The following is a 23,287-nucleotide window of genomic DNA, read 5'->3' on the forward strand; positions in this document are numbered from 1 at the left end:
TATTATGGATTGGATAAAAACCTAATCAATTGGTTCTAAGAAAGTTGTACATGGATCCATAAAATAATTATCTTGTGATGGCAGCGTCAGGCCAGGATCAGTTTGACGGAAACACATCTAAAATAAATCAAAAAGATCTAAGTATCATAATAAGTCTCCATTCATGCATCTTTAAGTCTCGATGTCATTTGATTTTCAGCACTTTAGTTTAGTTCTCTGCCAGGTCATCGCGATGGTTTCAATCCGAATCTATTGTATGTTGATTTTTAGTGCAAGATCAAGTTCAAATCTCTTTTTGAAGAGATCGAAAAACTCAATTAACATCAATTTCGATATGCTTAAATACGTTGGCCATTATCAATAATTTTTTGTAATAAAACAATATGTCTAATATTTTAATTAAATGCAACATCATAAATAAATTTATTGGGTCAATTTATTTGCTACTCCAATTTAATAAAAAATATTTATTTCTATTTAAGACCTTTTATTTCTAAGAATGAAAGTCTGAGAGTAATTTTGTGGAATTTATTTATTTTTTAATTTGAAAATTTGATTTTAACAATAATTTAATATAAAAATCATTTTTAATAAAAAAATAAAATTAAACTTAGAGTAGAAATTGTTTATTTTTATTTAAGATTATTTATTTCTAAGAATGAAGTTTTGGGAGTGCTTTGGTGGAATTTATTTATTTTTTAATCTGAAAGTTTAATTTTAACAATAATTTAATATAAAAAATTAATTTTTAATAAAAAATAAAAATTAAACTTAGGGTGTTTTGTCTGAGGTTTGGATTTTGAGTTGAAATTTAAATAATAAAAATTTTGAATTAAAATAATTATATGATATGATATAAATATATGTTATGTGATTTTTTAATGTAATCTTTATTTTTTTAATATAATATAAAACATAAAAAATATATTTTTATTTTTATTTTTAAAAAAAATATTGATGAATAGTAAAAATATGTGAAAAATGCTCCGAACAAACACACCCTTAGAAGAATAAAGCATTTTGATTCAAACGGGGCAAATCGAAATAATCACAAAATACTGGTGTCAATTTAATAATTAGAAAGTTGGCAATCAGACACTGAACGCTTTGGAATCGTAGGCCGGTAGAGAAAGTCTTCACCATCTCACAGCTATGGCGAGCTTCGCATGGACGGGGATGCCACGTCCAAGCTTTGCATCTCTTCACGCCGATTCCATGCCCTCAAAGTGTCTCCTGCACCTCCGGAACCTCCCTTACAACCGTAGCTCCGTCCGTCGTGCCGGAATTTGTTGCAGCTCCAACGGCGGTTCCGAACAAACTAATCGTGAGCAAACGACGGGAATTCAGCTTTACAGGGATATCGAGAGGTCTGAATCTGAACCTAAACCTACTACTTTGATCCTTTTTATTGTTTTTATTACAGAAAATCGCGGATACAGTTTTGCCAAGCGGCTAGACTGTGCGTCGATTGCTAGGAAACTACTAGAATTGTTACAGAGAATAAAACAAATGCTGTTTCTTTGTTTTTTTCTTTTTGATAGATCAGTAAATAAGTAGAGTTGGAAATGATTTTTCCGTCTAAAAGATATTAAGCAATGATGTATTATTCTTCTTATCGTGTATAGATTTTGTTGTTGGTAAGTTGCATCGCAATATTTCAGGAATACATTGGATTTTGCTACTACCTATGGAAACAGCTTCGTGAAAGAGTCCAGAAAACCAAATGATCATTGTTAAATATGTGTGTGTATGGATCTCAGCTTGTTTTCATTTTATTGACTGATGAGAATGATGATAATTGATCTTTGAGACAAGCCTCAGCCTATAGTGTTCATATTAATGCAAAAAGTTTCCGCATCAATCCTAAGTGTGGCATTAAGTTTGTGCACAAACTTGCTGCTACTTAACAGTTATATTTGGAAAGTAGCTTTAGCATTTCCCATCAGCATTTGCACGACTCCTCCAATGTAATTTTCTTTCTTCGACCAAATATGCTGATTGTGCATTCTGTCCATGCTCATGGTAGTGTGAAAAGGGTTCCAAGGAACAGGAGAATAAAATTGTTGCCAAACAATCAATAATATTGTTACTGCTTTTATCTAGCATGTTCAGACATGTTTTCTGTTCGGCTGTATTTATAAATTCTTACTGCAGCTGCAATCTGATCGCATTTTTCATCACTCTATGCATTATGTGCCTTCACTCAATGGTATAGAAGGCTTTTATATATTTCAAATTTGTAATATTTCATCTAAGCTTCCAAATAATTAAACAACTCAATACAGACATAAAACAATTCTTCCTGTTTAGTCCATATGACTGGTGTAATATAAGTTTGGATTAAATCTTGTTAATGGGATGGTTCTTTTGCAGAGTACTTACAGAGACTGTGCGACAGTCTCAAGCTAGTTGGAGTGGCTCAGGAGACTGGAATGAAATAGAGGTATACACTGGTTTGACTGGCTCGATGTCTTGCGGATTTGGTTTAAGATGACAACTATGGAGCTTTTCATTGTAGGTTGCAGCTTATACCCATATAGGAAGCTGTACATTTTACACATTATAATAATTTTTTTTTTCATCAGTCCGTTTGTTATTTACACACCAAAACTATTCTAGATTATTATCATTAATATAAATAGAATTCATTCCATAAATAAATTTTACTGTATGTTAAGAATAGAGTTAGTCTAAGCTTATAAACAGTGGTTAAGTTTTTTCAATGTATCTATAAGTTTTTTTAATGTATCTATAAGTTTTAGTTGGAACATAGATTTCTAATAGAGTGCAAATATTTTAGGGAGCATGGGTCTTGCGGCCAAAAAATGAGTTAACGTCAATTGTACATTTTGTTGGTGGGATATTTGTGGGGGCTGCTCCACAACTTACTTACCGCTTGTTCCTTGAACGTCTTGCAGATAAGTAAGTTTCTTATTTGACAAAATGAAGTTCATTATCTAATCTAATTTATAACTATATGTACAAGGACCATTTTACAATTCTCTGGCATGTTATGTTATATGCTTGTTGTGTCTTTCTTATATGGAATATTTGAAGCTGTGTCATTCCGATGTTCATTAAATCAAATTGCTTGATTGTGGTTTGAAATTGATTTCAAATAGAGCGTTGGTTTGAGTTTTTGTTTAAATAGTATTGTGATATAATATTTTTTGAAATGAAGTAGTGTATTTTTATTTGGAAACATGCGGAGTGAATAGTAGTGATTGGGTTTCAAATCACAACCAGAAACAATCTGACTTCTTATTTTTCTTTAATATATTTAATTCTGCAACTTTAATTTTTCTGATGCGTTTTCTATTGGAATAACATTCTTTTGATATTGGGTTGAGTTTAGATATGCTTTGGAGTTTTGGGTTGATTTGGGAATTGTTGGTATGAAATTTTGTTTGATGTATCGGAGATCCGCAAAATGATCAAACAACCAACTTGTGCATGTGTGGCTGCTAATTTGTTCATGCTGGCTGCCGATGTGGAATGTTTTACCACATCTTTTCTGAGATGGAAAAAGTTGGATAAAAAGACAATTGGAAACCTGTTTGTTTTATTGGCAAAAAGTACAAGAGAAATTGGCTAGCATTGATATGGAAAGTCAAAAGGCGATGAAGAAAAATGAAAGGAGACTTATCCGTTTTGGATCTGTAGAAAGATCAGACAACCAATCAGCTGAATGCAAGACTGCAATTTGCTTGAGTTCATGGTTCAAGGTCTAATGTTCTGGTCATTGAAAAAGCTTTAAAGTGAGACAAAATATATATCTCGCTGTCCTATTTCATACAAAGACAAAAGTGTTTTGTTCCACGAGATTGCATACAGAAGGAAGGTCAAAAATAAAGGAATAAAAAGGTTTCCAACACCCATTACCGAAAAAGGTAATATTTGACTATCTCTTCCTTCTAGGCATTTATGTGGAGTTTGACATATCAATTTCGTCCCATATGCATAGATACGTGTCATGAGAAGTGTCTTGGCATATTTGACTATTTTGAGTCCATTTGTTGTCAAATGTTGATCGGAAGAAATGGGTTTGTGTATGTGTATATATACACTTTCCATGGAATTGTGGAAATGGGGCTTTTCACAATTTTTTGAGAGAAAATTCTGAGATCTTTCAAGTGCTTAGTGTAGAGTGAGAGCTTGAAGAGTTCTACTTTTTTCATATCGAAAGGAAAGTCCAAATCCCATGGTATAATAGTTGAGTTTCACTTCTAGTTGAGGGAGAGTGTTCTCTTTTATTTTGAGGGATTTTTGTGGGAAATTAGACCATATTTTGAGTAGAAAAATCTGGGAGGATTTTTATCTATTACATTGGGTCTGAACCTTGTCGAAGTTGCTGGAGATTTGAAGCTCAAATCACATCCCGAAGGAATCACAGCAGTCTGCTGTGTCGACAAACTGCCGAGTGTTTGTTTGGTTCAAAGGAGATTCCAAGGAGAGTTGAAGGAGAAGGAGGTGACAAGCTGCCTATAACGACGTCCGATCTCAGAGCACAACCAATGGAGGTCGAGGCCTTGCATGCTTGCCTTTGCGAAGGAAGATGCGCTTGTATATGGTAAGGAAACCAATACATTTAAGTTGAGTTTGTGGTTGTTGATTTGTGGAGTGTGTGTGAGGAGTTTTTGTATCTAGTTCCTGCCTTACTCATACTGGAATTGCCCTGGGTTGGTACCCTCCAGACATAGGCCGGTTGAGGGCCAAACTGGGTCAACAACTTCGGTGTGTTGTTTGTTTCAATTCACTCTGCACTACACTTCTTGTTGCTTGTTGCTTGTTGCTTGTTTGTTGTTCGAATCTCAATCGTACAACATCTCTAAGAACACAACAAACCTTTTGAGTTTGCATTCCCTTCCGCTACATCGTTTAAAAGTGATCAGGATTGGAGTTTAAGGTGTAGAAATACATCTAGCGGAACCGTCAATTGGTATCAGAGCCAACCTTTCAAAAGACTAACGAAAAGGGATCCACTCAAGGATATCAAAGGACGGAAGCTCGACATCAAGACCACCACTGCTGAACGGATCAAACTACTGCTACTGGAAGATGAAAATAAAGGTATACATTATGTCTATCAGTGACGAAACTTGGGATTCAGTTGAACTTGGATGGACACCACCTATGAAGCCCGTCGAGGCTGTCGAAGCTTTTGAAGGAGAAGTTGCTCGAGCTCCAGCTCAACTTGTTCCAAAACTGAAGTTGCAGTACACTACTGAAGAAAATGAAATGAGCAATGCCAACTCTAGAGCATTGAATACGATATTCAATAGTGTTGGTGAATCTCTGTTCAGAATCATCTCAACATGCACAACTGCAAAAACTGCATGGGATGCTTTGCTGGTGACATTTGAAGGTTTAGACAATGTTCGAGATACTAAACTACAAATGGTGGAAAGTCCGTTTGATGGTCTGAAAATGAAGAATGATGAAATCGTGTTCGACTACAACAATGGATTCAAAGACATCATCAACCAAGCTCATATGCTTGGCTTAGTCTATGATGAAAGGAAGCTTTGTCAACAAAATGCTGAGGACGATCACAAGCAGGTTTGCACCAAAGGTTGCTGCGTTAGAAGAGATGGAGAAAATCAAAACAATGTCGCTTGACGGACTAATTGGAATCTTGAAAACATACGAACTAAACCATTTGAAACTAAAGCCAAACAAAAGACTTGCCCTAACAACCGAAGATGTTGACCCTAAAAAATGAAGAAGAAGAGGAGGTCTCTTATCTCCAAAAGGATTTCCAGAATTCTAGCAAATCAGGCAGAAAAGTGTTCAGACAGGTGATCAACAGAGGGTTCGAACAACCAACAAACCACCTCCACAAAATGAGCTAAAACATAATTTTCATAAGAAACCTGCTGTCTTTAAGACTGAATTGAAAAAAAAATCTCAAGTTCCTCAGAAGCCGAATGTCTCAGACAACGTGACGTGCTTTGGTAACAATGGATGCAAGCACCTGAAATCCGAATGCCCTACGACATTGAGAAAAGAAAGTAAGGTCATAGGAGTAAGTCTCAGTGATGAAGAAGAAGAGGATGACCATTATGAGTCACTTGATAGAGATGAAGAAGAGATTGTAGCCTTTACGATTAAAGCCAAAACTGAGGTTGGCTCCAGTATTAATTATGAAAATCTCATTGAAATGGATTGTGATGAAATTGTGAAAAAATACAAAGAGATGGTGAAGGAGCATAAGATGTTGATCTCCATAAACGAAAGATTGAATGATCGTGTTGAGGAACTCGATGCCTGGAACAACGCTCTCATTGATGAGAACCACAATCTGAAAGGAGAAAATGATCGACTTGTTGATGAAAATGCAATGCTGAATCAACAGATCAAGGAAGCCATTGAAAAGATTGTCGCTTTGGAAGTAACTAATGGAAATCTACTGGATGAAAACACTTCGTATGAGAAAAGGAAAAGAGAAGCTCGATGAAGTTGTTTCTATCGGCAAACCATTTGGTGATCATTATGGAGTTGGATACAAACATGGCATGGGAAATAATCAGACTGTTTTTGTGAAAGGTGGATTACTAGATGAATCAACAAAAGATGATCCACCGCATCCTTCCAACAAGCAAAAAGGAAGAAACAGGAGAAAGAAAGGAGGCAGACAGACGTCCAGACAACCAGTGAACTGCAATTATTGTGGAACTGTTGGACACAGAGCTGATCAATGCAGACAAATCATTCGTGATCTTCTTTAAGGAGAGCAGATTTCTTAGCCCACATATGAGATGAAAAGAAAAGTCAACATCAGATTTGAATGGAGGCCCAAGACGTTAACAAATGTGTGCAATGTTGCTCTATCCACTACTCGTTGGGATGAAGGGAAAACTTGGTATTTCGACAGTGGATGCTCGAGACACATGACAAATCAAAGAGATCACCTCTCTAATTTCCAGGAAGCTGACTGTGGACATGTGATTTATGGAGATAGAGTCAAGGGAAGGATTACTATTTACTAGATATGGTGCTTTACAAGTTGATGGACTGCCCAACTTGTCAAAAGTTTTCTTGGTGGAAAATCTCAACATCAATATTATAAGTATCAGCCAGCTCTGTGATGAAGGTTTGAAGGCAAACTTTACCAAAAGTTTCCTATGAAGTTTATGATGGAAATCGACAAATTATGGCTGGATCTCGGTCAAAGAACAATTGCTACATCTTGAAAAGAAGGTGCGAGTTGCATTCATGACTAGGAAGGAAGAGCTATCTTTTTGGCATTCTTTGGTATTCTAGACTTGGGCATGTCAATGTGCAAAATCTTCGAGGACTGCCTAAATTATCCAAAGAAGAAAAGTTATCTTGTCCAGGCTGTTGCATTGGAAAGCAAAACAGGGGAGTTCATAGACTGACCGAACAACGTGCTACAGACAGATGCTTGGAACTACTGCACATGGATTTAATGGGGCCAACCGAAGTCGAAAACATTGTTGGCAAGAAGTACATCCTTCTTGTTCATGATTTCTCCAAATTCGCTTTGGTCAATTTTCTTAGAGAAAATAGTGACACCTTCGAAGCATTCGAGGAAGTGTGCAATCAGATATCAAATGAAAAGCAATCTGCAGTAGCAAGGATAAGTAGCGAACATGGTAGGGAATTCGAGAATAATTTTTTTGATGCTTATTGCAGCAAGTATGGGATCTTTCATGAGTTCTCAGCTCTAAAGACACCAAGTGGAGAGGAAGAATACAACGTTTCAAGAGATGGCTAGAACCATGTGATATGGAACAACCGCCAAGCACCGGAAACAATGGCCCGTTACCGTTGCGTGTCTATACACGACGCTGAAAAGGTTATTTTGGTCTAATCGTTGCATTACCATAATTACTATATATTTGCATTGCAAATTAGTCCTTTATCTTATTTATAATTAGATTTATAAGTTAATATAAATAAATGAAATTAGGGTGAGAGAGGTTTATCCAGAAAGAATTAGTGTAAGCGGCTTGGTTCTTATTTCTATTAAATTGTGTTCTTGTTTCTATCAAATTGATCCGACCTGCCGGATCAGTTTGAGATGTCGATTACAAAGGATGCGAAAATTGTGGAAATAGAGAATACAATGAGAGTGGTCCATGAGGAGCAGCGAGACATTTGACAGAAATTGAAAGCATTGAATGTGTCCGTTGCAGCACAATAAGAAACGCTGCAAAGGTAGACTGCGGAAATCCTTGCAGTTGTTCAGGCTATTCAAAGATCATTAGACCTATTTGCATCCGCATCAATTGGAAGGGCTGCGAATACACTTCCGCAGCAAGAGGAAGAGATAATCAAGCCCCTGTTCGATGCCTTTCTGATGTCACCTTACCGAGTTTTGATGGCACCGATCCTATCGAGTGGATTGCACGAGCATAACAGCAGTTTGAATTACATCGGGTGACGGGTCTGCAGCGCGTGCAATTGGCAATGGTTGCGATGGAGGAATCAGCCCTGCACTGGTTCCGGTGGTATCGTGGGCGCCATTCCAATGCATCATGGCTGGAATTTTCCTAAGCTTTGATGGTCTGTTTTGATGATTGCTATGTTGGCATCCCCGTTGAATGCTTAGCGGCTGTGAAACAGACTGGCCTGGTGGATGCCTATATGGATAACTTTCTACAGTTAGCGAATCAGGTGTTGGGACTCGCTGAGGATCATTACTTGGGGTATTTCCTGAATGGCCTCCAACGTCCTCTTCGCAATAAGTTGCGTGCCTTTGAACCAAAAGACTTGAAAACAACCATTCGAGTGAGTCGAAGTGTGGAATTGGATTGCAGGAATAGCAAGGAGCCTACCCGGGATCTAGAGCTGATCGGCCACGATAGTCACGCGGGGCATCATGGGGGACTCGCACAGTTGGTAATTTGATGCCTCAACCTAGGGGCACTAACTCAAGGTTGCTAGAAAAAAAGAGGTTCTACTGTCTCAAAGGCTGGATCGAATCGAACCACAAGCACGGGGCAGTCTACAACAAAAACTCATTTTCGTTGTTTGTCGCAACAGGAATACAATGAGTGACGAGCTAAAAGCCTCTGTTTTTGTTGTAATCTTCCTTATCACGCTTTACATGAGTGCCCTCAGAAACAATTGAGAATTTTGTTAATGGAAAAGGGAGATTCATGGGATGGAGAATTGCAGGAAATGACGGTGATGTAGCCATGGATCTTGAGGAGGGGTCTGTAGCTCAATGGCGGGCTTTACAGGACCTCGTACTATGAAAATTAAAGGAATTTTGGAGGATATAAGTGTGATTGTGCTGAACGACAACGGAGCAAGTAACAATTTCATCTCGCATTCTATCGTAACAGAGATGGGATTATTGACAGAGCCTATAGGCAAGTTTGGAGTCACACTAGGGGATGGGCGACGTTTGGAATGCCGAGGAGTATGCCCAGGCTTACAAATTACCTTGGAAGGATGCATAGTCTAAGTTTATTGTTACATTTTCCCCGTGGGTGGGGTGGATGTGATCTTGGGAGTTGCATGGCTGGAGATAATAGGGAATGTGCGGGTAAATCGACATACGATGTCAATGTCTTTCAAAGTGGATATAGTGCTGACCACCTTATAAGGAGATCCAGCTCTTAGCCGCTCTCCGGTAGCCATCCGATCCATGTTCCGCACTACCCAAGTAGAACTTTGTGCCATCGTAATGGACTCGGCATGGTGTTTGATGCTAAGGAAAGAGGGTGCAACAACCTCTCAAACCAATGCAGCCTTCGGAACCTTGCTAAAGACATATGCAGAGGTGTTTGATAAGCCCACGGAACTCCCTCCAACCAAATCAGTGGACCACCATATCATCTTGTAGGATGGAGCAAAGCTTATCTCCGTTCGTCTCTACCGTTATGAGCATGTGCAAAAGAACGAAATCCAAAGACTAGTGGAATATATGTTGTGCGTAGGCATCATAAGGCCAAGCTGAAGCCCATTCTCGAGCCCCATGTTGCTCATGAAGAGAAAAGATGGTAGTTGGCGATTGTATCGATTACCGGGAACTAAACAAGCTTACCATCCCGAACAAATATTTGATCCCTGTTATTCAAGAGATGTTAAATGAGCATGCGGATGCAGTGGTCTACTCAAAGATTGATCTTCGTTTGGGCTATCACCAAATTCCAGTTGCACCATCCGATATACCAAAGATGGCGTTTCGGGCACACAATGGCCATTACGATTTTCTAGTCATGCCATTTGGCCTCGTGAATGCTCCGGTAACATTTCAGGCTACCATGTATAATCTATTGCGGCCACTCTTACGGAAGTTTGTCTTGGTTTTCTTTGACGATATCTCTATATATAGTCGATCGTGGGAAGCTCATCTCAGTCACTTATCTTGTGTTCTAGCGATTTTGCATGAAAATCAATTTAAAGCCAACTGAAAAAAATGCTTCTTTGGCTGCACTTCAGTGGAATACTTGGGGCACCTCGTGTCGGAAAAAATGAATGGCGATGGACCCGGAGAAAGTTACTCCAGTGGCAAATTGACTGATTCCTAAATCGGTGAGGGAAGTAAGAGAATTTCTTGGTCTTACTGGATACAATAGGCGCTTTATCCAACATTACGGAGTCATAGCCCGTTTGCTTACACAACTACTTAAGAAAACAGCCACGCCATTCTTATGGACAGCCCCTGCACAGGCTGCATTATGCCTGACTTTCAAAAGCACTTCACAATAGAGTGTGATGCATCCTGAACGGGTGTAGGAGCTGTGCTTATGCAAGATGAGAGACCTATCGCATTCTTTAGTAAAGAGTTAGCAGGTAGAACCTTTGCCCGATCCGCCTATGAAAATTAATTGATGGGTTTAGTTTTTGCGATCCAGCATTGGCGTCCTTATCTAATTGGTTGACGGTTCATAATACGGACAAATCACCATAGCCTGAAATACTTGCTCACACATCGAATTGCTACCTCTTCACAACAAGCATGGATGGTCAAACTATTAGGGTACTCTTCGATATCGTCTATAAGCCGGGCCGAGTTAACTCTACAACTGATTCTTTGTCACGGCGTGGTGAGAGAGAGGGGAGTTAGGTGCCATGAGTGCACCCACATGGCTAGGTTGGGAGGAGATATATATGAACAATGTAGAGATCCTTCTCTCCAAGCAATCCGAAAAGAGTTAGAAAATGGAGGCACAACGCAAAGTAACTTTGAGCTGATTGATGGCCAACTTCTCTATCGAGGTCGGCTGGTCATCCCGGAGGGTTCTGAATAGATACAGCAGCTGCGTTGTGAGTTTCATTCAACTCCTGGTGGAGGACATGTGGGTGTTTATCACACATATCGTCGTCTTGCCGTAGGTATGTATTGTCGGGGTATGTACCGTAAGGTACGGGATTATGTGGCTTGTTGCATCGTTTTCCAAAAGGTCGAATATGAAACATTTTCCCCGGCGGGTCTTCTACAACCGTTGCCGATTCCAACGATGATTTGGGAAGATATCTCTATGGACTTCATCACCACCTAAATCCCAAAGGTTCTCTTGTGTAATAGTGGTGGTGGACCTCTTAACCAAGTATGCACACTTTATTTCTTTACGCATGCCTTTTTCAGCCCGTTTTGTTGCTGAAATATTCGTTAAGAAGGTGGTGTGCGCCTGCACAGTGTACCTCGTTCGATAGTTAGTGATCGAGATGCGGTATTTGTAAGCACATTTTGGAAGGAACTTTTTATGCTCCAAGGGACTACTCTCAAATTTAGTTTTGCATATCACCCTGAGACTGATCGTATCTTGGAAACCTATCTTCGATGTTTTTCGTCGGAGCAACCACGTAAATGGGTTGGGTTTCTTCCATGGGCGGAGTATTGGTACAATATTGCTTTCCAAACAGCAGCTAAACCCTATTTGAAGCAGTTTATGGGCGGCCGCCACCGGATTTACGCCGCTACCTCCCAGGGGAATGTAAGGTAGCAGCTGTTGCTGAACTTCTAGGTGGTCGAGATGCAATGCTTCGGCTGTTACGATTCAACCTAGAACGGGCGCAGATGCGGATGCAAAGGTATGCCAATGAGAACCATCGAGAGGTGGAATTTGATGTTGGGGATGCAGTGTTCTTGAAGGTTCGACCGTATAGGCAAACATCGATTCAGACCACAGGCCACCACAAGTTGTCTGCGCGTTATTATGGCCCTTTCCGAGTAGAGAAGCGTATTGGTACTACAGCATATCGCTTGCGATTTCCGGAATCTAGCCGAATTCACCCTGTTTTTCATGTCTCACAACCAAAAAGAGTAGTCGGGGATCATCCAGTAGAATCCGAGTTGCCCCATGATATTTCTGACATCCTTTTATTTGAACTGGAGCGAGTGTTGGGGAAGCGAGTACAACACTAGGAAGAGCGAGATGTAACCTAAGTTTTGGTAAAGTGGCAAGGACTTTCCGAGGATGATGCCACCTGGATGGATATTGAGGATTTGCATGGCCAATTTCCAAAATTTCGCCTTGAGGACAAGGTTTTTTCGGAGGGGGAGTTGATATTGAACAATCACCAAGCACCGGAAACAATGGCCTGTTAACGTTGCGTGTCTATACACGACGCGGAAAAGGGGATTTTGGTCTAATCGTTGCATTACCATAATTACTATATATTTGCAATGCAAATTAGTCCTTATCTTATTCATAATTAGATTTATAAGTTAATATAAATAAATGGAATTAGGGTTAGAGAGGTTTATCCGCGCAGAAGATATTTGGTTCTTATTTCTATTAAATTGTGTTCTTGTTTCTATCACCATGATGCATGCTAAATCAGTCTCAAGAAACTTATGGGTCAAAGCCGTGAGTACAACTTGTTACATCATCAGCCGAATCCATTTAAGGCCGCACACTAAGTCTACCTCCTATGAGATATGGAAAGGAAGAAAGCATACCATTCACTACTTCCACACTTTCGGATGCAAATGTTATATCTTGAAGGACAGACAGCCTGTTAGCAAATTTGAAGCAAGGGCAGATGAATGCATCTTTCTTGGGTATTTCATGAATAGCAAGGCTTATTGTGTCTTCAATTTAAAAAGCAAAAAGGTGATGGAATCCTCAAATGTGAAATTTGATGATGGCCTAGAGGTCAACAAAGACAATGATTTTGATATTGAAGCATTTGTTGAAAAGAGAAGTCAGAAATAAAAAGAAACTGCTGTCGAAATTGAGTATGATCCAGAGGCTGATCATACAGCCATGAACAACCATCTGGTGAAGAGGATGAACCAGAAGAATTTGAAGTAAGAAGGAGACCAATAATCAACAAATATCGTCAATCTGATGCCATTATTGGAGACTCTCAAGGAGAAAGGATAACTCGAGGTAAAACAATCAACTTTCGAGACCTCGCTGGGATGAGCTGCTTCATGTCCAAAGTGGAGCCTAGAAAAGTTGATGAGGGACTAGAGGATGAATACTGAATCACGCCTTTGCAGGAAAATTACTTCATTTTGAAAGAAACAAAGTGTGGGAGCTAGTTCAACTACCATCAAATGCCAATGTGATCGGTACCAAGTGGATTTTTCGAAATAAAACCGATGAGGTGGGAGATGTCATCAGAAACAAAGCTAGGCTGGTCACCAAGGGTTATTCTCAGTTTGAAGGAATCGACTACGATGAGACTTTTGCCCCCGTTGCTCGGATTGAGGCGGTACAATTGCTTCTATCCATTTTATGCACTCTTGAGTTCAAGTTATTCCAAATGAATGTGAAAACGACATTTTTAAATGGATGGATCAAAGAGGAAGTCTTTGTTGCTCAACCAAGGGGATTTGAGAGTCTAACTCATCCAGAGTATGTCTACAAACTTCACAAGGCACTCTATGGACTCAAGCAAGCTCCAAGGGCTTGGTATGATCGTTTATCGTCATTTCTTCTTAATAATGATTATGTTCGTGGCTCTATCGACAAAACATTGTTCAATTAACGTGCCGGAAAGGATATCCTAATTGTTCAAGTCTATGTGGATGACATTGTTTTTGGATCCAGTTCAAATGTCTTGAAGAATGAATTTGTGGATTTTATGTCAACAAAATTTGAGATGTCCATGATGGATGAGCTGAACTTCTTTCTGGGACTGCAAATCAAGCAGTGCAAAGATGGAATTTTTCTTTGTCAAAGTAGATACGCTCAAAATCTTGTAAAAAGGTTCGGCATGGAGAGTTCAAGCAATTCGGACTTCGATGGGATTACATGAGAAATTGTCAAAGGGTGACTCTGGAAATTCAGTTGATCATAAATTATATAAGACCATGATTGGAAGCTTACTCTACCTCAACTAGCATACCAGATATGTGCTTCAACGTATGTATTCGTGCCCGATTTCAGGCAAATTCCAATGAGGCACATTTCAAAGCAGTCAAAAGGATTATTCGATTGTTAAGGGCACAACTGATTTTAGCCTATGGTATGCAAAGGGATCATAGATGGATTCAATCAGATTTATGGACTCAGACTGGGTTAAATGCAATGATGATCACTTCAGAGGCTGATTCGGACCGATTCACATTATTGAGAAAGAACTTGGGTATGTATACCCATCACTAAAAGGTCTATAATCTTTTCACTCTCCATATCATGCATTGAATTAATTTGATGAATAGTATATGCATGAGCTTTACTGGATGATTTTTGGAGACAAATATGGAGAGAAAAATAAAAGAAGAATGGAAAGAAAATATGAAAAGGAGAAAAAAATTCATTTTGCTTTGGATAAATCTATGTGCTACTGAAATACTATGCGGATATCCAAATTGCTGATGAAAATGCTGCCATGGAGACTGAAGAATCCGATGCCACTGCTCTGCTAGAGAATAAGAAATTACAGCCGCTATTACTTATCCAGAACCATCCCTGTTGTTGCTGATCTTGATACTATTGTACCTGAAAGTACCCAACAATCAAGGAGTTCAATAAAAGATTAATCCCTATGGAGAAAATATGGATATTGATGGAAGAAACACCATTTCTAATGATGGTATTAATGATGTTGATATTCTTCGTCCCACATCCGAAGTGGACAACCAAGATGAGCTTGTAGCAGAAAATTTATTATGACCAAGAGAATACATGTGAGAACCCTGTCCTGCAGTGCAGTCCAGTGATGAACCGGATGATGATGTCATATTATATGTCTTGAAGGATTGAAAACAAAAAGGAGACATTGATCCAATTCCTAAAATTGCGTCGTTTGACCCTGGTGTGGACGACATTGAAGATTTTGAAAGTGATGTCGAGGCTGTTAAAGCCTCCAGAATTGATCGTGCATAAACTCAACCTTTTTGCCTGATGTTTCCCAAGGGGGAGAATGAGGAAGGAGCTGAAGCTTCATGACATGCTATCTAGGGGGAGAAGCTGATGTCAAGGGGAGACAATGAGAAAAGTGCCATCGTGTGGCAAAACTTTTCGGGTTTGTTTGTTATAGGTCCTTGCGGATCCACTAATATCTTCTTTCTCTCGATGTTGGATACATCAACCAAAAAGGGGAGATTGTTGGTATGAAATATTGTTTGATGTATCGGAGATCAGCAAAATGTTCAAACAACCAACTGGTGCATGTGTTTTTCCACATATTTTCTGAGTTGGAAGAAGTCTTTTTAGAGATAAAAAGACAATTGGAATCCTGTTTGTTTTATTGGCAAAAAGTACAAGAGAAATTGGCTAGCATTGATATGGAAAATCAAAAGCGATGAAGAAAAATGAAAGGAGACTTAGTCCATTTTGGATCTGTAGAAAGATCAGACGACCAATCAACTGTCTGCAAGACTACAACATGCTCGAATTCATGGTTTAAGGTCTGATGTTCTGGTCATTGAAAAAGCTTTTAAAGTGAGACAAAATATATCTCACTGTCGTATTTCATACAAAGAAAAAATGGCTTTGTTCCACGAGATTGCATGCAGAAGGAAAAAGGTTTCCAACACCCATTACCAAAAGAGGTAATATTTGACTATCTTTCTAGATATTTATGTGGAGTTTGACATATCAATTTCGTCCCATATGCATTGATATGTGTCATGAGATGTGTCTTGGCATATTTAACCATTTTGAATCCATTTGTTGTTGAATGTTGATTGGAAGAAATGGGTTTGTGTATGTGTATATATACACTTTCCATGGAATTGTGGAAATGGGGCTTTTCACAATTTTTTGAGAGAAAATTCTGAGATCTTTTGAGTGCTTAATGTAGAGTGAGAGCTGTTCTACTCTTTTCATATCGAATGGAAAGCCCATATCCCATGGTACAATAGTTGAGTTTCACTTCTAGTTGAGGGGGAGTATTCTTTTTTATTTTGAGGGATTTTTGTGAGAGGTTAGACCATGTTTTGAGTAGAAAAATTTGGGAGGAATTTTATCTATTACATTGGGTCTGAAACTTGTCGAAGTTGCTAGAGATTTGAAGTCAAAATCACATCCTGAAGGAATCACAGCAGTCTGTTGTGTCGACAAATTTCCGAGTATTTGTTTGGTTCAAAGGGGATTCTAAGGAAAGTCGAAGGAGGAGGAGATGACAAGCTGCCTACAACAATGTCCCATTTCAGAGCACAACCAATGGAGGTCGAGGCCTTGCATACTTGCCTTTGCGAAGGAAGATGCACTTGTATGTGGTATGGAAACCAATACATTTAAGTTGGGTTTGTGGCTGTTGATTTGTGTAGTGTGTGTGAGGAGATTTTGTATCTACTTCTTGCCTTACTTATAGTGGAATTGCCTTGGGTTGGTACCCCTAGACGTAGGCCGGTTGAGGGCCGATCTGGGTCAACAAACTTTGGTGTACTGTTTGTTTCAATTCACTCTGCACTGCACTTCTTGTTTCTTGTTTGTTGTTCGAATCTCAAGTAGACAATATCACTCTGAACACAACAAACCTTTTGAGTTTGCATTCTATTCCGCTGCATCGTTCAAGAGTGATTAGGATTGGAGTTTAAAGTGTAGAAGTACATCTAGTGGGATCGTCAGGAATAGTAAGAAGTTCAATAGAAAATAATTGTTTAATATGATACAAATAAATGTTGGATTTGATATTTTGAATAAAGAGTAAGCCTATGGTTTTTTTCTTTTTTCCATTACTATGCAATCCCACGCTCTCTAAAAAATATATATTATTTTTTTTCAAAAACCATAACATCAAACTACTATCCGAACACAAAACGGAAACACAAACCAAAAACACCCTAAGTTTTTTAATGTAATATTCTAAATGAAAAGTAAGTATTGGATGTGATGTTTTTTTTGCAAAATAGAGCAATTGATGAATAGTACGAAAACAAGTTTGAAAATTAAATAAACAGAGTGTTGTTTTTTATTGCTTTCTGTACTCACTTTGTGGGTTTTTATTGTATTTTTGGGTTTAAGAGGAGTTGAGCAGGCTAAGTATAAGTTGCTGTTTCTGACATCATTGAGATCCTTAGTAATATCTTAAATTTTGTGATACAGGGGAGTCTTAGTTATTGCTACCCCATATGCCAGTGGTTTTGATCACTTCTTGATTGCTGATGAAGTGCAGTTTAAATTTGAGAGGTGTCTTCGAAGTCTCCAAGAGAGTGTAAGTTTCCTTTTCTAATTTGTGAACATATTTACTATGTCGCTTTCTTATTTTGTGTTGATGAGTTGCTTTATTTAACAGGTTGAGGATGTTCCTACTTTTGGCATCGGTCATTCATTGGGATCTGTTATTCATCTTCTGATAGGTTGATGTTCTTTTTTTTGCTATAGTTATTTTGCAGTGGTTGTTATACTTTGAACCAATTGATAACTTCTTATCTGGTCATCAGGTTCGAGATATGCCGTGCAAAGAAGTGGGAATATTCTATTGGCATTCAACAACAAGGTGCTTCATGATAAATTACCTTGTTTGCATCTCTGTTGGCTTGCCAATTATTCTCATTTATAGATCTTTAAAAGCTAGCAGGCTCATCCTTTTTATTCATATTGAATTAATTAATGGTGCATGGCAGTAACCATTGATTTTAACCTCTTCCTAAGCTGGCTGTTTCTGTATGACAAAGTGCTCTGGTATATAGGTTTTTATTCCTGTTTCAAAAGAATGTTCTAGTGTTATGGTAAGAACTTTTATAATCGTCCTTTATTTTACTTTCAGGAATCAAGCCTAGCTATACCTCTGTTTTCTCCAGTTCTTGTGCCAGTGGCCCAAAGCCTTGGACCATTATTATCACAACTAGCATCATCGCCAACTGTTCGTCTTGGGGTGAGATTGTGTCTTACATCTTTATGCACTTGACATTACTATTAAATGGTGATAAAAACGCAGTTATAGCATGTAACTAATTATATGAATAGTTTAATATTATATTTCAGTAAAGCATGTTCAAATTATTTAAGAACATCAATAATATGTTGTAAATAAAGACTTATATAAGGTACCAATAGAAATATTTCACAAGATAGAGAAAAAAAATAAAATAATAATAATAATAATAACTATTAAGGACAATAATGAAATGTTTGGGGGAGGTATTGAAAGAATACATAAAGGAGTATTTTAATTATTGCAGTAGCATTGTAGACCAAGTGGCTTTTTCATAAGATATTTGTATAGATTAACAAATAGTCCATTGTTTATCAACATATGATTCAATGTTTCTATTACCAAACATTGATTTGTTATCATTCTTGGTTTCTGTCCTTCATGTTTGGCATCTTTTCTTTGTTGTGATTCCATTGTTATGCTCTCTGCTGAATTTCTCCCTTAAACCCTAAACCTTAATCCCCTAGACTTCTCCATGAAACCCCATGCATAAAAAGGTAAGAATAATGAATGTGCATATAATTTTTTATCTATGCAATTCTCCAGTCATTTAATATGCAAAGACATGAAATCAGGGAGTTGGAATTTGCAGATGCTTTTGTTTCTTTACCTTGTAAATTTTCCGAAATGTGAGTTATTTTGAAGTTTTCAAATGAATATTACAGGCTGAGATGACAATGAAACAGTTTGAAAACCTTAGTCCATCCATCTTGAAGCAAGTTCTTCCTCTGGTAGAGCAGCTTCCTCCATTGTACATGGACTTAGCTAATGGGAGAGAAGATTTTTCTCCTAAGCCTGAAGAAACTCGACGATTGGTAAATTTTCTACTTCTTACATTTCATGCAGACAGTGAAATGATTGTGTTTCAATGATGGTGCACCATTAAAAAGAAGATTACGACATTTACTGTCAACTATGACTTTTGTTAGGTTAAGAAAATTCCAACTTCTCAGATAAAAGTGTACTGAAAAAAGAATACAGTCAAATGAAAAAGTTTGCCTGCAACATGCTTGTTAAAATTAGAATTCATTAATTTTTCTCAATTGTATGTGTTTCCTTCTAAATTGAAATTAATTTCTTTTCAAACTACAATTTTCAGTATTATATCTATGATGTTCGTCATACATTTAATCTCACATATCCATGTGAAATGTTTCTGAAAACCAATGCTTGCTCACTTTATTTATTGTTACACAGAAGCTTTAGGCTGGCTATTTGAGACTGTAGTTCCCGTTCCCTGTGATTTACAAAAATCATGATGTGCTGTAGCATACATTAATACAATCAGTGATTTATTATTCTGTGACTGCATTTTACAGATCAAGGCATACTATGGAATCTCAAGGAATTTACTAATAAAGTTTAAAGATGACAGCATCGATGAAACTTCTATACTAGCCCAGGTTTTAAGCTCAGAATCTGCTGTTAGTTCAATGCTGGATTTGTCTCTTCGTATGCTGCCCGGAGATCATGGCCTGCCTCTACAACAGGTACTTTGTCCCCTTCAGATTGTGTTTTTACTTCCAGTCTTGGTCGATTTTGAGATATTTGAGAATTTAATAATTTTAGTCTTGAACTAAAACATTCATTTCAAATCTCACAGCATAACCATAACAATAAAACTTATTTACAATAGCAGTTTACTATAATCTTTTTTGTAACAAATACAAATATAAAATAAACAAATGAGACCTCAAATTATTTTCATTATCTATTACTCCCTCCGTCCAGAACTATAGTCTTAATTGAGTTGGGCACAAAATTTAAGCAATATTGATATTATATTGGTAGTTGGTAAAAAATATAGATAAAAAACTTTTTTGCCCTTGTGAGTGTATTAGTGTAAAAAGTAATGACAATTTTGTATTAAAAATGAAAAAGTAAGAGGTAATTTTATGGTGATATGGTTATTTATGGAAATAAGACTATTGTTTTTGGATGAACAAAAATATGTAATTAATGCTGGTGGAGGGATTATATTTAACAACATGAAAGTAAAAATTAGAGGAGGATAAAATAAACATGCAACATGGTAATATTCACTTTGTAAGATAGTATATAACTAATTTATGGCTTGTGATTGGATAAAATGAGGACGAATACACCTTGTCTTGGTCCTTTCCCAAAATTTTATCAGGACGGAAAATGTTCTCAGGAATGCTTCAGAATATTATTTCGAGTTTCTTCCTTAATTTCATCTAAATAAATGTATTTTTTTACAATATTAAAAAGCAACACAATTCTCTTATGCTTTTAATATTCAGGTTCTTCCGGATGTTCCCCCAGCAATGGCGGAGGCAGTAAATCGTGGAGGGGAGTTCCTGGCAAACTTAACTGCAGGTACGCCATGGGAGGCTGTTGCCAAAGAAGTGAGCAACACATTTGGTTCAGACTCCACGATTTTCAGCACAGGGAATCAGAAGGACATTGATCTGCTAGTCGATGTAATTACAGCATGGATTGCCTCTAGCTCTGGTCCGAGGCTTCTAAGGCCGTAGATTAGGCGTCACATGACTTACGAAAGAATCTTCGATGAGCTTCATACATACACAACAGGTACTATACCAGCTATTTCACCTTAGGTAAATGTAAATGAGTTATAAAAAGCTTGAATAATGAAGCTTAAGTGCTATACATGGATGGATCATTGGTATGGAAAGAAATATTGGTGGTAGTAAGGTAAATGTGAGTAATGCATCATATTATATCGAAAGGTTTTTTTTTTACTCGCTAATTCGTCGAGTTTTTTAGTACTTGGGATTTTAGATCACTTAGTATGGAATGGCTCCAATCCGAGATATTTTTTATTTACTTATTTTTTTCCGCATCATACGAAAAACTATTTAAATAGTGTTTTGGTGTAATTTTTTGAGAGAATAATACGGAGTAAATAGTGGTATTTCAATTTGAAATCACAAAGGAACATATCTTAAAAAAAAAATTTAATAAAAAATAACAGTTTAAACCAAAATCAAGCTTCTAGTTGAAAGTTTTGGGATGATAATTTATACATTGATTTAGACATGAACTACCAACCCATGATTATTGTTTGGTATATAAAATAGTCTAAAATTTAAGCTTTGTTCACACATTTTTTAAAACTTTGGTATCATCTATATCAATAATATATTTCCTCCCACGAGTAATACTATTTTAGTTTATTAAGTCAAAATTTTCATTTCCCACGAGTAATACTATTTTAGTTTATTAAGTCAAAATTTTCATTTCCTTTTTTAAAAGAAGTAATCAACTTGTTGGTAATTTAGTCATGGTCATGACTAAATCACTTATGTCATGCTGAATTTTTCAATTGGACTTGAATTTTGGTTTATTGGCAATGGGACACTTAAGTTTTCCACTATATACATTTTATCTCATTGTCATTTTACATTAGACCTATATAGTAAATTATATTTAAACATAAATGTATCATAAGTTATACAAAAAATATGCTAAAATTCCAACAGTCCTCCATTTTTTAGTAATTTTTAAATCACAGACTGTACAATCATACACCATAGAATCATGCATAAATGAAAATATCTCAAATGTTGAATTTTTATCTTAGTACATCACACGTTTCAAATATTCGAGAATCAAGATGTTGCTAGGATTGAACATTTCAAATCATTTGAATACATGAAGGTAATGTACACACAAATTTATCATTCATTTTAGTTCATGCTTGACACGTCACAAGCCATGTGTCCCTATCCATTCACAAGCATATTGAAAGCAACTTCAAATTTTCTTGAACCGACAAAAGTTCATGCTTTTATAAGTAACTTCTTTTAATCTTGCTACTGTATTAGCAATTTTTCAAAGAAGTCATTAAGAGAATAATCTCAACCTATCTTTTTTGTAGGTCCGAACGCAAACTTAGGATAAATTTACAATATAAGTTCCAATCTCCAAAATGTGAGTTTTCCACATTGAACTCAGCTTCTAACGTTGTATTACAAAGGGAATTGGGTGTCTTACACTATGTAGTTTTAGATGGATTTTAATCTCATTCCAATTGACGACTTGTGCACAAAGTCTCTAGCTAATCCTTTCTTCAAATTATTAGCGAGATTATGTTGTGATCGAACGAATTCCACCGAGATCACCTCATTTGGGATTAATTCACGAATCATATTGTGTCTAACACCAAGTGTCTAGACTTTCCATTATAGATTTGGTTATATGCCTTAGCCATAGTTGTTGTACTATCACAACAAATAGAAATAAGTGATACCGGTTTTGTCCATAATGAAATCTTATACACCAAATTGTGAAGCCATTCTGTTTCCTTACCTGCCGCAACTAAAGCTATGAATTCAAATTCCATTGTAGAATGAGTAATACAAGTTTGCTTCTTGGAAGCCCGGCAAATGGCACATCTCCCAAGCAAGAATACCCATCAAGACATGGAAGAGTGATATTTCTCATGGTATATCCAACTAGCATCCAAATATCATTTACCGAAGAAAATCCACATCATGACAAACATAGTTAACAGTCGACTTTAAATACTTGAAAACTCTTCTAAACCTTCCGATAACATACGCAATATCTGGCTTTGTAATATCTCCGGAGTTGGGCTAGTGCTAGGTCAACTCCCGTGGATGAGCCGGTGTCAGGCCATCCGAGATTAAATAGTAATTAAATGGATTAAATAGACCACTCATGTCAACAATGTGCACATTTCTTTTCGGGAGCCCTACTAAAAGAACTCTAGAGTTAAACATGCTTGCTCTAGAGTAATTTAAGGATGGGTTACCCTCTAGGAAGTCTTCAGGGTGTGCGTGAGTGAGGACAAAAGCCGTTGGAAGAACTCGTGTTGACTTATAGGGACATTCTACGATCCTGACACGTCCGACTTTGCGTGGCTTGCAGGTCGGGGTGTCACAGGCCTAGTGCTAGTCATAGCTATACATTAGGCTTCCATTGGCCTTTGAGTATTCAAGTTGACAAATAGGTTCCCCAATGTTAGGCATAAGCTTTACACTGGGATCCCATAGAGTGATTACAGGAATACAATCTT

The 23,287-nt window shown here is 37.4% G+C and overlaps 1 protein-coding gene across 1 annotated transcript; it reads left to right on the forward strand.

Moving 5' to 3' along the window:
- Positions 1–1,073: 1,073 nt before the first annotated feature.
- LOC127245484 (uncharacterized) lies at positions 1,074–20,986 on the forward strand. The gene is made up of 10 exons (XM_051266403.1): positions 1,074–1,367; positions 2,374–2,443; positions 2,801–2,922; positions 17,430–17,538; positions 17,620–17,683; positions 17,768–17,823; positions 18,094–18,201; positions 18,927–19,076; positions 19,581–19,751; positions 20,526–20,986. The coding sequence occupies exons 1-10, from the start codon at positions 1,153–1,155 to the stop codon at positions 20,757–20,759; spliced, it is 1,299 nt and encodes a 432-aa protein (XP_051122360.1). The 5' UTR covers positions 1,074–1,152; the 3' UTR covers positions 20,760–20,986.
- Positions 20,987–23,287: the final 2,301 nt, after the last annotated feature.

This window comes from Andrographis paniculata, unplaced genomic scaffold (genome assembly GCF_009805555.1).
Source record: "Andrographis paniculata isolate CXL003 unplaced genomic scaffold, ASM980555v1 Contig22END, whole genome shotgun sequence".
NCBI classification, from domain to species: Eukaryota; Viridiplantae; Streptophyta; class Magnoliopsida; order Lamiales; family Acanthaceae; genus Andrographis; species Andrographis paniculata.